General features: G+C 46.7%; 1 protein-coding gene across 4 annotated transcripts in view; it reads right to left on the reverse strand.

The window, feature by feature from the left end:
* Positions 1-6,506: 6,506 nt before the first annotated feature.
* Positions 6,507-15,156, reverse strand: part of LOC144610520 (nuclear receptor subfamily 5 group A member 2-like) — a 45,839-nt gene continuing 37,189 nt past the window's right edge. For all 4 annotated transcript variants that reach the window (XM_078429293.1, XM_078429295.1, XM_078429292.1 and 1 more), the window contains 3 exons: positions 12,841-12,960; positions 9,788-9,935; positions 6,507-7,866 (listed from right to left, as the gene is read on the reverse strand). In XM_078429293.1, the coding sequence (XP_078285419.1) occupies positions 7,622-7,866; positions 9,788-9,935; positions 12,841-12,960 (513 nt within the window). In that variant the 3' untranslated portion in view covers positions 6,507-7,621. The remainder of the gene's footprint in view (positions 7,867-9,787; positions 9,936-12,840; positions 12,961-15,156) is intronic.

Here is a 15,156-nt window from a genome sequence, read left to right on the forward strand (position 1 = left end):
CGCCTGGGCAGTTTGCAGCCCAGTGGTATGAACATCGACTTCTCCAACTTTAGATAGTTCCTCTGTCCCTCTCTTCCCCTCCCCCTTCCCAGATCTCCCTCTATCTTCCTGTCTCCACCTATATCCTTCCTTTGTCCCGCCCCCCTGACATCAGTCTGAAGAAGGGTCTCGACCCGAAACGTCACCCATTCCTTCTCTCCCGAGATGCTGCCTGACCTGCTGAGTTACTCCAGCATTTTGTGAATAAATACCTTCGATTTGTACCAGCATCTGCAGTTATTTTCTTATTCTAAAAGACTCTTAAATGCCATTATCATTTCTGCCTAAACCTCCAACCTTGCAGTGCATTCCAGGCATTCACCACCCTTTGTGTAAAAGAAAAGTTGCCCCACACATCTTCTTTAAACATTGCCCCCCCTCAACTGAAAGCTATGCCCTCTAATCTTTGATTTTACCATCCTGGGAAAAAGGTCCCTTCAAACTCTTCTGCCATTCCATGTCAATAGACAATAGACAATAGAGGCCGGAGCATGAGTAGGCCATTTGGCCCTTCGAGCCAGCACCGCCATTCACCGTGATCATGGCTTATCACCCACAATCAGCACCCCGTTCCTTCTCCCCATATCCCTTGACTCTGCCTACATTAAGAGCTCTATCTAACTCTCTCTTGAAAGCATCCAGGGAATTGGCCTCCATTGCCTTCTGAGGAAGAGAATTCCACAGCTTCACAACTCTCTGAGTGAAAAAAGTTTTTCCTCATCTCCGTTCTAAAGGGCCTACCCCTTATTCTTAAACAGTGGTCCCTGGTTCGGGACTCCCCCAACATCGGGAACATGTTTCCTGCCTCTAGCGTGTCCAATCCCTTAATAGTCTTATATGTTTCAATAAGATCCCCTCTCATCCTTCTAAATTCCAGAGTATACAAGCCCAGTCGCTCCAGTCTTTCAACATATGACAGTCCTGCCATTCCGGGAATTAACTTTGTGAACCTATGCTGCACTCCCTCAATAGCAAGAATGTCCTTCCCCAAATTTGGAGACCAAAACTGCACACAATACTCCAGGTGTGGTCTCACAATGGCCCTGTAAAACTGCAGAAGGACCTCTTCGCTCCTATACTCAACTCCTCTTGTTATGAATGCCAACATTCCATTACCTTTCTATGAAGGCCTTTCTATATTGGCCTATGAAGGCCAATAATTATGACTATTATTAAGTCATAATAGCTTTATTATTATGACTTAGTGTCTAACTTAACCCTTCTCCATCTCCCTCAAAAGTCTCTCGATCTCATGTCATGAACGTTGCATTTGGTCTTCGATAGGCAGTGTCTTTTTCAGAAAGAGAGGATTGAATGTAGTTATCCTCAGTTGCAAGGATTCAACATGCAATTGGCTTTTGATTCTTTACTTTAATCTCAGTGGAGTTAATGGGATCAAATTTCAGAGGCAGGGTGCTACAGATAATCGCAGTGATGTCGTTGGTGAGACTCATGGAAAATTGCACGTCAGGCTCGAATATCAGCTGGTGATCAGCTCTGGGAACATCCAGAAATGAGATCAATCAGTGACCAACAGATACTTTGCAAATGTTTTGATGAAATGAGCTCACATTGTTAATATTGTACCACTACTTTCACATGTATTGGCAGTGCTGCCATTGATTTGCTTAAGTACGTAGTACCTACTGCCTAAAAGACAATTTCCAGATAGCAATGAGTTGTGAGAGCGCTCATTAACCATGAAAGACATTGGGTTCTGCTACCAGTATCCTCACCCCACACTCTTACATGTGCTTTCCAACTCGGCACTTCAATGACTTAAGTCATGTCAACTTTCTCCTATGTAACACATGCGTATTCCTCCAATTTTAGGTAACCTCCAGCAACCCACTATCTTCCCCCTTTGCCCCCACACCTTCATTTCCTCCCCCCTTCTCCTCCCCATGTCCATTTCTCCCCCTACCCCCTTCTCCTACATTCCTTCCTTTGGCTTCACTATTCACTACTCTTTAATCCTGTCTCACACCTTCTACTTTTATCTCTGGCCTTTGTTCCTGCCATTTGCCCATCAAATCTCCCTTGCCTGTGTCCACCTATAGAGTCATAGTCATAGAGTCATATGATGTGGAAACAAGCCTTTCAGCCTAATTTGCCCACACCGACAAACATGTTGCATCTACGCTAGTCCCACCTGCCTATGTTTGGCCCATATCCCTCTAAATCTATCCTATCCATGAACCTGTCTAAATATTTCTTAAAATTTACGATAGTCCCTGCCTCAACTACCTCCACTGGCAGCTTGTTCCATACACCCACCACCCTTTGTGTAAAAAAGTTACCCTTCAAGTTCCTATTAAATCTTTCCCCCCTCACCTTAAACCTATGTCCTCTGGTTCTCGATTCCCCTACTCTGGGCAAGCATATCTGCCACACTTTGTCTTACCTCTCCTCTCTTCCAGCTTTCCTTCCCCCCAACTTCCCCCCCTGCAATCAGTCTATAGGAGGGTCCTGGCCCAAAACGTCACGGGTGCATGTTCTCCAGAGATACTGCCTGACCTAGCACTTAGCATCCTCTTGTGTAAACCAACATCTGCAGCTTGCTTGGTTCTGTTCATTTCACCACCGTTGTACCTGCCGAGGCTACTTCATGTAGGCTTGCCTGCAGTCCGTCTGTCTTTTGTGTTTTTTGTTGTTTTTGTCTGAATTGTAGTTTTAATATGATGTAGTGTTGTATGTTATGTTTTGGGGGGGGGGGGGGGGTGGGAGGGAACGGGAACTGTAAAATTCTCTCTCCAGAACGGAGACGTGACCTTTGTTTCTGTGTCGTGTCTCCGTTCCCGTTGCGGCCTACCACCGGCCATGCACCTGGGACCACCTGGGGCTCTGGTTCGCAGAGCCCACGGCCCGGACTCACCACCTGCGGCGCTGGCTGCCTGTGGATGCTACGGGAGCGGCTGCGACTCGTCTCCGGAGGCTCCGGCGCGGGCCGCGTGGACGTCGGAAGCCCGCAGGCCCCTGGATGGGGGCCGACATCGGGAGCTCCGGCAGCGGCAGAGGCAACGTGTTCGCCCGCCCCGAATCGCGGGGCTTGGGTCGGCCCGCCACGGACCTTTCACCCTCCGGCGCGGCCTGAAATAGGCCGCGGGATTTTCACCGCCCGGCGGGGGCTTCAATATCGGGAGCCCCGACCGCCCCGACGTGGCAACTCCAACAGCCTGACCGCGGGACAAGACGGCAGGGGAAGAGAAAAAGACATTCTGGCCTTCCATCACAGTGAGGAGGGACTGGAGGAGACTCACTGTGATGGATGTTTCTTTTTGTTTGGTGTTAGTTGTGATTGTATGTGTTATTGCATTTTTATTGATTAATCTTATTGGTCTTATTGTTCAACTGCGGGTAATGTTTCATTTTACTACACATTTATGTGTATGTGACAAATAAACGACTATTGACTATTGACTATTGACAGGACAACCCAACCACAACCTGATGATTCGTAAGAGAAAAATGAACACAACGACTTGGTCTACATGAGTCTTTGGGAGTGTATTGCAGCAAACAGATGTTCCTGGTAAGGACTCAATGCTGCAGTAACTCAGTGGGTCAGGCAGCATCTCTGGAGATCATGGATAGGTGACGTTTTGGGTTGGGTCCATATGACTTACTGGTAGCTATATTGCGTCATTCCGAGGGGAAAGAATAAGGAGAGTCAGGATATCACCACACAATTATTTTTGGAGTATTGTTTATTAACCTATCAACAGTCAGTAGTGGTCTCCCTTCTGAAACATTAACTGTGGTTCTCTTTCCACAGATGTTCATAAGTTCATAACATATAGGAGCAGAATTAGTCCATTCGACGCATTAAGTCTACTCTGCCATTCAATATTGGCCGAATTATCTTTCTTTCTCAATCCCATTCAACCATGGCTGATCTATCTCTCCCTCCTGCCTTCTCCCCATAACCACTGACACCTGTACTAATCAACTAATTTACTTTGAACTTACCACCTTCCAACCTCAGTTGGTACCTCACCTGCAGCTTTCCTCACCTGCTGAGTATTTGCAGCATGTTTCATTTGTTTTTATTTCAGACTTCCAGCATCTGCAGCTGTTTCAGCAATTCCAATCTTGATCAATAAGGAAGGATGAGGTCCTGCCCTGGAAACTCACCCAGAATGTTGGACTACATGTTAGAGAAGATGTTCATCTTTCTGACGTACCCTGGTGCCTCTTAGGATAGAGGTTGGGGCGGAGGCTTTGCTATGAACAATTTTAATGGACAATGTGCTGAGATGTATTCTGGACCACCAGGAGACAAGGCTGCCTTGTAGTGGACCATGAGGAGCTTCTCGAACGCTGCTGCAACAACACTCATTCAGTCAAGTAGAGAGTGTTCATTGTCCCCTTGCCTTCATAAGTTCATGAGTTCTGGGAGCAGCATTAGGCCATTCGGCCCATCAAGGCCACTCTGCCATTCAATCATGGCTGATCTATCTTTCCCTCTCAACCCTGTTTCCCTGCCTTCTCCCCTTAACGCCTGACATCCGTACTAATCAAGACTCTGCCAATCTCCACCTTTAAAATATCCATTGGCTTGGCCTCCACAGCCGCCTGTGGTAATGAATTCCACAGATTCACCACCCTCTGACTAGAGAAATTCCTTCTGGAAAGTGAGGATTTGGATGGTTAAAATCCTGTAATTTGGCGCTCTGCCATATTTAGATTTTAGATTTAGAGATACAGCGCGGAAACAGGCCCTTCGGCCCACCGGGTCCGCGCCGCCCAGCGATCCCTGCACATTAACATTATCCTACACACACTAGGGACAATTTGTTAAAAACATTTGCCCAGCCAATTAACCTACGTACCTGTACGTCTTTGGAGTGTGGGAGGAAACCGAAGTTCTCGGAGAAAACCCACGCAGGTCACAGGGACAACGTACAAACTCCATACAGACGGCGCCCGTAGTCAGGATCGAACTTGAGTTTCCGGCGCTGCATTCGCTGTAAGGCAGCAACTCTACCGCTGCGCCACCATGCCGGATCATATTAGTACAAGGTTATTAATGAAAGGAATGGTGAAACGTCTGGATAGAGTGGATGTGGAGAGGATGTTTCCACGAGTGGGGGAGTCTAGGACCAGAGGCCGTAGCTTCAGAATAAAAGGACGTGCCTTTAGAAAGGAGATGAGGAGGAATTTCTTTAGTCAGGGGGTAGTGAATCTGTGGAATTCATTGCCACACAAGGCTGTGGAGGCCAAGTCAATGGATATTTTTTAGGCAAAGATTGACAGATTTTTGATTAGTACAGGTGTCGGGGGACATTATGAGAAGGCAGGCGAATGAGGGTGAGAGGGAACGATAGATCAGCCATGCTGAATGGCAGAGTAGAATTGATGGGCTGAATGGCCTGATTCTGCTCCTACAACTTATGAACTTAGTGTTACGTGTATCATTCCACCAGAAGCTGAATGAAAATTGTACAGGCATTTTAATTCTAATGCATACACATCCACCCGAGGAAGCCTGAGAAGTTTCCCGACCTGAAACGTCACATATCCATGTTCTCCAGGGATGCTGCCTGACCTGTTGAGTTACTCCATAACTTTGTGTCCTCTTTTGTAAAGCGGCATTTGCAGTTTCGCGTCTCTGCACATCCATCAGGTTCTGTAAACCAAATGATGATCCCGTCCCCCAACGAAATGTGAGCATTGATGGGGGAGCAACAGTTAATGTCCATCACTAATTCATCTTGACTTGTGTTGCTATTGAGGGCGTGCAGCATAGGTTTACTAGGTTAATTCCCGGAATGGCGGGACTATCATATGTTGAAAGACTGGAGCGACTAGGCTTGTCTACACTGGAATTTAGAAGGATGAGAGGAGATCTTATCGAAACGTATAAGATTATTAAGGGGTTGGACACGTTAGAGGCAGGAAACATGTCCCCAATGTTGGGGGAGTCCAGAACAAGGGGCCACAGTTTAAGAATAAGGGGTAGGCCATTTAGAACTGAGATGAGGAAGAACTTTTTCAGTCAGAGAGTTGTGAATCTGTGGAATTCCCTGCCTCAGAAGGCAGTGGAGGCCAATTCTCTGAATGCATTCAAGAGAGAGCTAGATAGAGCTCTTAAGGATAGCGGAGTCAGGGGGTATGGGGAGAAGGCAGGAACGGGGTACTGATTGAGAATTATCAGCCATGATCACATTGAATGGCGGTGCTGGCTCGAAGGGCCGAATGGCCTCCTCCTGCACCTATTGTCTATTGTCTATTGTCTATTGCTGACTGGACAACCAGTTCTAACTACATGTTTCTCAACCACCTCCATCACCATGGGCTGGAGTCACATATAGATCACTATCTTCATTAAAAGACATTGGTGGACCAGATGGGATTTCAGGGCAACCTTGTATTCTCATGGTCAGCACTTCCTAGCTTTGCCATCCACTTTTAATCTACCCCATTGACATCCCCCCACCCCCCCTCCCCCCCCCCCCAACTGCAGTTTTATAACACGTTGCTGGGGCCACACTGAGAGTATTGTGTTCAGTTTCGATCTTCCTGCTACAGGAACGATGCCATTGATCTGGAAAAGGTGAGGGGAAGATTTACGAGAATTGACATTGCCAAGACTCGAGGGCCTGAGATATAGGGAGAGGTTGGGCATGCTAGGACCTTATTCCTGGGAGAGCAGGAGGATGAGGGGTGATCTTATGGAGGTGTATAAGATCAAGAGAGGAATAGATAGTGTAAATCAAGGTGTATAAAATAATGAGAGGAGTCACCTCCAGTTTAAATTCCATTTGGAATATTTTGGAGGACCAAGAACTAAGAACCAAGAACCAAGATAAGGTGAATGCACAGCCTTTTTGACCCAGGGTAGGGGAATCAAGGACCAGAGGTAAGTCATGGAATATTTTACAAGCACTTGAGAGAAGATACCTGAGGTCTTAAGATGGGAGAAGAAAGATTTAATAGGAACCCAAGTGGCAACTCTTTCACACAGAGTATGGTGGGTGTATGGATTGACCTGCCAGAGAACGTAGTTAAGGCAGTTGCTATAACAACATTTAAAAGACATTTGGATAAGTACATGGATCGGAAAGGTTTGGAAGAATAGGAAGAAAATGCGGGCAGGTGGGACTAGCGTAGATGGGGCATCTTGGTCAGTATAGACATTGGGCCAAAGAGCTTGTGCTGTAAGACTTTATGACTGTAATGCCACGGTTGGCTTTGGACTCATCTTTCAAACTCATTAGATCATGCCTCTGGATTACTGGGCATGTCGTACAAGTACTGGGAATCCACTCGCATCTTCACCACCTTGAATGTTCTTGCTTTGACAGGAGGACTTCAATAAGTGACTGTTGTTCCACTTAAGTATGGTGGTAGATCATAGTTCACCTTGCGATGAAATAACAATATCTCGAATGGTTCCATTATAAATAGAACCCTGAAGAAATTGGAATCATTAAAAAAAAAAGCAGTCTGTATTTATTATTTAGCCTGTGGCCTAGTGTTGCCTTTTCTATCTGGTCGTCAATGTGCAAATGTGTTTCCATTGTTGTCTCCATTGGAAGTGCAAGGATGTTTGGTCCATTCTCTGGCTCTCTTTTGTCCTTCACATGTGCTTGGCATGGAGCATTTCAATCAGCAGGTTGTTACAAGGCACATCTCCATTCAAGTGCTTGAGGTAGAGGTACTCCTCCGCTTGCAAGCTGATGGCACGTATCTCTGGGAGCCGGAGAAGGAGCTGCCTGAACTGATCAACCTGCTGGGGGAAGCACATGGTGTAGTCCATCAGAGTCCTGTTCACCTTCTCCTGGACACTTTCCACGAAGGGACGATTCTCCAGGTTCTTCACATCTGTGAAAACAAAGAAGAGCTGACAACTCTGCGTCTGAACCCTAGTGGACATTTGCTGTTAACAGTAAGTCTAGTTTAGTTTATCGTTACGTGTACCGAGGTACAGTGAAGATGACGCCCAAGCTAGACGCCTCTTTGTGTGTTAGACACTGAAGGGGATCTGCAACCACGCATCACAATCGTTCCATTCAGGCAGTGAAGAATACTAATGGCATGTTGACCTTCATAGCAAGAGGAAGTGTAAGAAAATAACTGCAGATGCTGGTACAAATTGAAGGTATTTATTCACAAAATGCTGGAGTAACTCAGCAGGTCAGGCAGCATCTCCGGAGAGAAGGAATGGGTGACGTTTCGGATCGAGACCCATTCCTTCTCTCCTGAGATGCTGCCTGACCTGCTGAGTTACTCCAGCATTTTGTGAATAAATACCTTCATAGCAAGAGGATTTGAGTATAGGAGCAGCAGTGGTACAGGGCCCTGGTAAGACCGCACCTGGAGTATTGTGTGCAGTTTTGGTCTCCTAATTTGAGGAAGGACATTCTTGCTATTGAGGGAGTGCAGCGAAGGTTCACCAGGTTAATTCCCGGGATGGCGGGACTGACATATGATGAAGGAATGGATCGTCCGGGCTTGTATTCACTGGAATTTAGAAGGATGAGAGGGGATCTTATAGAAACATATAAGGGATTGGAGTGGCTAGATGCAGGAAAAATGTTCCCCATGTTGGGGGAGTCCAGAACCAGGGGTCACAGTTTAAGAATGGTAGGCCATATAGGACTGAGATGAGGAAAAACGTTTTCAGCCAGAGAGTTGTGAGTCTGTGGAATTCTCTGGCACAGAAAGCAGTGGAGGCCAATTCACTGGATGTATTCAAGAGAAAGTTAGACATAACTCTTAGGCTAACGGAATCAAGGGATATGGGGAGAAAGCAGGAATGGGGTACTGATTCTGGATGATCAGCCATGATCATAATGAATGGTGGTGCTGGCTTCAAGGGCAAATGGCCTACTTCTGCACCTTTTTTCTCTGTTTCTATTTATCACGCTTTTAGATCTAGACTCCAACACCAGCATGTATCTGTGAAGGGCTTGATTGTAATCATGTATTGTCTTTCCACAGACTGGTTAGCACGCAACAAAAGCTTTTCACTGGACCTCATTGCAGATGACAATAAACTCAATTCAAACTCGAAAGCTTTTTTGTTGCATGATAGCCAGTCAGCGGAAAGACTATATGTGATTACAACTAAGCCGGCCACAGTACACAGAAACAGGATAAAGGAAATAACATTTAGTGCAAGTTAAAGTCCAGTAAGGTGCGAGTAAAAATAGTTCAAGGGTCTCCTATGTGATAGATGGTAGGTCAGAACCGCTTCCTAGTTGGTAATAGGATGGTTCAGTTGCCTGAAAACAGCTGGGAAGAAACTGTCCCTGAATCTGGAGGTGTGCGTTTTCATGCTTCTGTACCTCTTGCCTGACGGGAGAGGGGAGAATAGGGAGTGACTGGGGTGAGACTGGTCCTTGATTATGCTGGTGGCCTTGCAGAGGCAGCGTGTGGTATAGTTGGAGTCAATGGAAGGGAGGTTGGTTTGCGTGATGTTCTGAGCTCCGTCCACAATTCTCTGAAATATCTTGCGGTCTTGGATGGAGCTGTTCCCAAACCATGCTGTGATGCATCCTGGTAAAACTGATCATCTGCCTTTTAACAGTGGCATGGTGACACAGCTGGTAGAAATCCGGGTTCGAGCCTGCCCTCGGGTGATGGCAGAGTGGAGTTTGCATGCTCACTGTGGACTGTGGACTGTGTTGTCCTCACAGAGCTCAGGATTCTGGACCTTGGTCCAATGACCCTGAAGAGCTGGTAACAGTCTTGGCCGGCAAAGAGGAGGGAAGGAATTCTCTTGAATGTGCTCATGGCTTACCTGGGCTGAAGAGGACCAGGAACTTCAAGCAGACAAACTCGTGGCGATCTGTTTGCAGAGACCGGAACTTGGCTACCAATTCCTGGGTGCCATTCACCAGATTATTCAACGCGGCTCCTGATTGTGAAGCGATGGTCGACAGATCGATCTGAGAGAGCGGAGACCAGAGTTTCGTTTTTTTACTTTAGTTTAGAGATACAGAGTGGAAACAGGACCTTCGGCAAACCTATTCTGCATCAACCAGCTTTCCCTGTACACTAACATTATCCTACACACGCTAGGGACAACTTACAATTTTAACAGAGCAGTTAACCTACAAATCTGTACGTCTTTGGAGTGTGGGAGGAAACTGAAGATCTTGGGGAAAACCCACGCAGGTTACACGCAGACGTCACCTGTTGTCAGGATCGAACCCATTCTCAGATGGGTAGGACAGCAACTATCCTGCCAAGTTAAAGTAACTTTCTCTATCTACACATGATCCATTTCCCTGCATTTCCTGTACATCCATGTGCCTATCTAAAAGAATAACGATTGATCGATTGTTCGCTTGATCAATTGATTGATTGATTGGTTGTTTGATCGATCGATACAGTTTGGCCCACCAAATCCACACACTGATGCATCGTCCCTGTCCAAATGTCTTTTTAATGTTCTTAGAAGTACCTGCCTCAACTACCTCCCCCAGCAGGTACATGGATAGGAAAGGCTTAGCGGGATATGGGCCAAACATGGGCACGCGGGACTAAAGTAGATGGAGCATGTTGGTCGGCATGGGCAAGTTGGGCTGAAGGGCCTGTTTCCGTGCTGAATGACTCTATGATGATCCCCTCGTCCTCAGCTCTTTTACAGGATACTGATGGAATCACTATTCAATGCCACACTGGTTGGTGTCACTTCAACTGTTGATTCAGTATTCACAGGCTTTGGTCCTTGTCACCCACCATCCAACAATGATCCTTGCACCAACAGGGGTTGGATTAACTGGCTTGGAGCTTGGTGAATTCCTAAGTTTTTGGCATTGTTTACTCCAGTCTCTCTGGAGTCTCTAACAGGCCTATAATTGGGTTATAGACAAAAGACAATAGACAATAGGTGCAGGAGTAGGCCATTCGGCCCTTCGAGCCAGCACCACCATTCAATGTGATCATGGCTGATCGCTCTCAATCAGTACCCCGTTCCTGCCTTCTCCCCATACCCCCTGACTCCGCTATCCTTAAGAGCTCTATCTAGCTCTCTCTTGAGAGTATCCAGAGAATTGGCCTCCACTGCTTTCTGAGGCAGAGAATTCCACAGATTTACAACTCTCTGAGTGAAAAAGTTTTTCCTCATCTCCGTTCTAAATGGCCTACCCCTTATTCTTAAACTGTGGCCCCCCTGGTTCTGGACTCCCCCAACAAAGTCAATCACAGTAGCAGGTAACTCAACATGCCATCTCCATGTGTACCCCAGGGGACTTCCTGCGCTACACAAAACAAGTCCTCAGACTTGATGGGCTGAATGGCCTAATTCTGCTCCTGTCATTTCTATTATTTATTTATTACCTATTTATTACATTTATGACCCAATAAGCTGTGGAAAGGCCTTGTGCCATCAGGCAAGAATGAAATGGCCGGAGAAGGAGAAAGAGGTGCAGGCCTTGAACCTGGTGAGAGGCAGGAGGAGCCCAGCCAGGACTCACCCCACAGATCCCAGCCCCTCCACGCACCAGAATCTCCCAACCCCTGCAGAGTGGTTATTAAGAGGGCTGATCCGTGGGCAGTTGCTGCTGGGCTGCAGGTTGGGGTCTGATCAACCCCGGCTGGGTTGCCTGGACGAGGGGGTCTGATGTTGTGAGACCTGAAACACCCCATGACCCCAGGACACATCACCGAGGATGCATCCCAGCGCATTCAGAAGATGCATCTTTGACATCACATGAAACTGCAGAGAGTTGAGGAGGACGCAGTCCAGCCCGAAATTGAGCTGAGTGCGTATGACGTGGATGAGAAAGTGGGATGACTTAGAACAAGTGTGATCGGGTGATCGATGGTTGGCATGGCCTCGGAGGGCCGAATGGCCCGTTTCCATGCCGTATCTTTCAATCCACCCAATCAATGACAGCATCTTCAAAGGTTGGGAGAATTTTATGGAGGTGTTTACAAACCTCACGGCCTTGGGATCTGAAAATCTTATTTGCAAATTTGGAGTGACTAAGTTCGGAGATGAGCAACTTTTAAAAAGTATTAAACAAGTTCCCTTGACTTCTTCAGTCTGAAGAAGGGTCTCAACCCAAAATGTCACCCATTCCTCCTGTCCAGAGATGCTGCCTGTCCTACTGAGTTACTCCAGCTTTCTGTGTATAAACCCCAATACAACAATTGCTGGTAGGAACCAAATTAGAATTGGGGTGTGACTGACTAGCCAAAACCCTAAATAATAATATTAACGATAAAATTGGTGGACATATAATAATAAGTTTAGGTTTTAGTCTAGTTTAGTTTAGAGATATAGCGTGAAAACAGGCCCTTCGGCCCACCGAGTCCACACCACCATTAGCCCCATCCTGCACACTAGGGCCAATTTACACTTTACACCAAGCCAATTAACTTACAGACCTGTATGTCTTTGGAGTGTGGGTGGAAACCGGAGAACCCGGAGAAAACCCACGCAGGTCACGGGGAGAACGTACAAACTCTGTATAAACAGCATTCATATCAGGATCAAACCCGAGTCTCTGGCGTGGTAAGGCAGCAACTTTACCGCTGAGCCACCATGCTACATAACTATAGCAAAAATACGATAAACTAAGATTGCATTATTACTTTTGAGATCCTTCTGTGCCACATTGGCCACTGTCCAACAAAAGTGAACACATTACAAAAAGTACTTCATCAGCAAACTCGAAGGTAGTCACAAAAAGCTGGATGCACTCAGCGGGTCAGGCAGCATCTCGGGATAAAGGATTGGGTGACGTTTCGTGTCGACACCCTTCTTCAGACACTTCATCAGCAAACTCATTGGAAGCACAAACATTGTCAGTGACTAACTTAGTCCAAGCCAAATATATTTACCTGTTGCCCAGTGACAAGAAGGATATTTGACTCCTTTTCATGAGCCATCTGCCGGTAGATGTGGTCCATGATGAGAAGTTCGCTCCAGCAGTTCTGAAGAAGTTTCATCTGATCATCAACCTGTCAAAAACACAGGGCACAGAACATTTCTGCTGTAATCATACGGAGGATCAAGATGGAGATTTCTGACTTCAATTTTCTATTGCCTCTTGGAGAGCACATCTGGAACTTAAAGGGCCTGTCCCAGTTAGGCGATTTTAAGGCGACTGCCGGCGAATAGGCTGTCACCGAACGTTTGCCAGGGTGTCGCGGGCATGATCGTGAGGAGTCTTCAATGAATCGTAGCGGATCTCGGCAAGTCGCAGAAAAAAATTCCAGATAGAAATTTCTCGGCGACAGCTGGCTTGACGCCAGGTATGGTAGCTTATTGCGGGCGCTGTCTGTCGCACGCTGTCCCCAGGTTTGCTAGGTTGTCGCAGATACATTTAGAAGCACATAATATTAAATTAAGAAAAGGCACTTGAAGATACCAGAAGATAATTTTGTTTAACCAATTTATTTACCGTCAGGACATTTGACGGGTCGATTGGAGGCGGCAGTTTGACGGTCAGGTAAGCGCGGGGATTTTGCGATGTTTCCGAAGACGGTGCAATCTCTTAGCCAGGTGCAAGTTTCACAAAAAAAGTAAGTTGTATCGACCTGACTCGGTCATGGTCATTGTCGTGGTCATTGTCGTGGTCATTGTCGTGGTCATTGTCATGGTCATTGTCATGGTCATTGTCATGGGCATTGTCGTGGTCATTGTCATGGTCATTGTCGTGTCATTATCGTGGTCATTGTCGTGGTCATTGTCATGGTCATTATCGTGGTCATTGTCGTGGTCATTGTCATGGTCATTGTCATGGTCATTGTTGTGGTCATTGTCATGGTCATTGTCGTGTCATTATCGTGGTCATTGTCGTGGTCATTGTCATGGTCATTATCGTGGTCATTGTCATGGTCATTATCGTGGTCATTGTTGTGGTCATTGTCATGGTCATTATCGTGGTCATTGTCATGGTCATTGTCATGGTCATTGTCATGGTCATTGTCATGGTCATTGTCGTAGGGTAAAAGAAATTTCGGCGATCTGCTACGACTTTGACAGTCGCCAGCAGTCGCCTTAAAAATCGCGTAAAAGGGACAGGCCTTTAAATCTTCCCTCTGACCTGTACATAGGGTGGTGGGTAGATGGAACGAGCAGCCAGAAGAGGTTAGCACGCAGCAAAGCTATACGCTGTACTTTGGACAATATACTAAACTAAACTGAATTACACTAAACTAAACAACACTAAAGTGTAGGAAAGAAACTGCAGATGCTGGTTAAAATCGAAGGTAGACACACAATGCTGGAGTAACTCAACGGGTCACGCAGCATCTCGGGAGAGAAATAATGGGTGACATTTTGGGTTGAGACCCTTCTTTAGCTAGTTGAGGCAGGTACGATAACAACATTTAAAGTACATTTGGACAGGTATATGCATAGCATAGGTTTTGAGGGACATGGGCTAAATGCGGGCAGGTGCAGCATCTACCGTAGGTCGGCACAGACGATGCTGCCTCACCTGCTAGCTTCCTCCAGCAGCTTGTTTATTTGCTCCATCTGTATGGTGACAGTGCAGAGCCATGCTGAGTCCTGTGCAATGCACCTTCTCATTGTTTAGTTTAGTTTGGTTAAGAGTTTCAGCATGGAAACAGGCCCTTCGGCCCACTGAGTCTGCGCCGACCAGCGATTACCCCGTTTACACTAGCACTACCCTACACACTAGGAACAATTTATAACTTAACCAAAGTCAATCTAACTAGAAACCTGTACGTCTTTGGAGTGTGGGAGCACCCGGAGAAAATCAATGTGGCACAGGAAGAACGTATAAACTCCGTACAGATAGCGTTCGTAGTCAGGATTGAACCCGGTTCTCTGGTGCTGGAAGGCAGTAAATCTACCACTGTGTCACTGTGCGGCTCTGTGCCAATGCAAGGAAGTGGCATCAAATGAACAGGCAAAGACCAAAAGTCAAAGGAGCAGAGGTAGACCATTCAACCCAAACTCCACTCCGCCTTTCAATTCTGATCTATCTTTCCCTCTCAATCCCATTATTCTGCCTTCTCCCAGTAACCTTGGATGCCCTTCCGAATCAAGAACCTTTGAATCTCCGCTCTAACAATGCCCAATGGCGGCACGGTGACGCTGCGGTGGAGTTGCTTCCTTGCAGAGACCCGGGTACCATCCCGACTACGGGTGCCGTCTGTACGGAGTCTGTACGTTCTCCCCGTGAC

This window comes from Rhinoraja longicauda, chromosome 37, assembly GCF_053455715.1.
Source record: "Rhinoraja longicauda isolate Sanriku21f chromosome 37, sRhiLon1.1, whole genome shotgun sequence".
Lineage (NCBI taxonomy): Eukaryota > Metazoa > Chordata > Chondrichthyes > Rajiformes > Arhynchobatidae > Rhinoraja > Rhinoraja longicauda.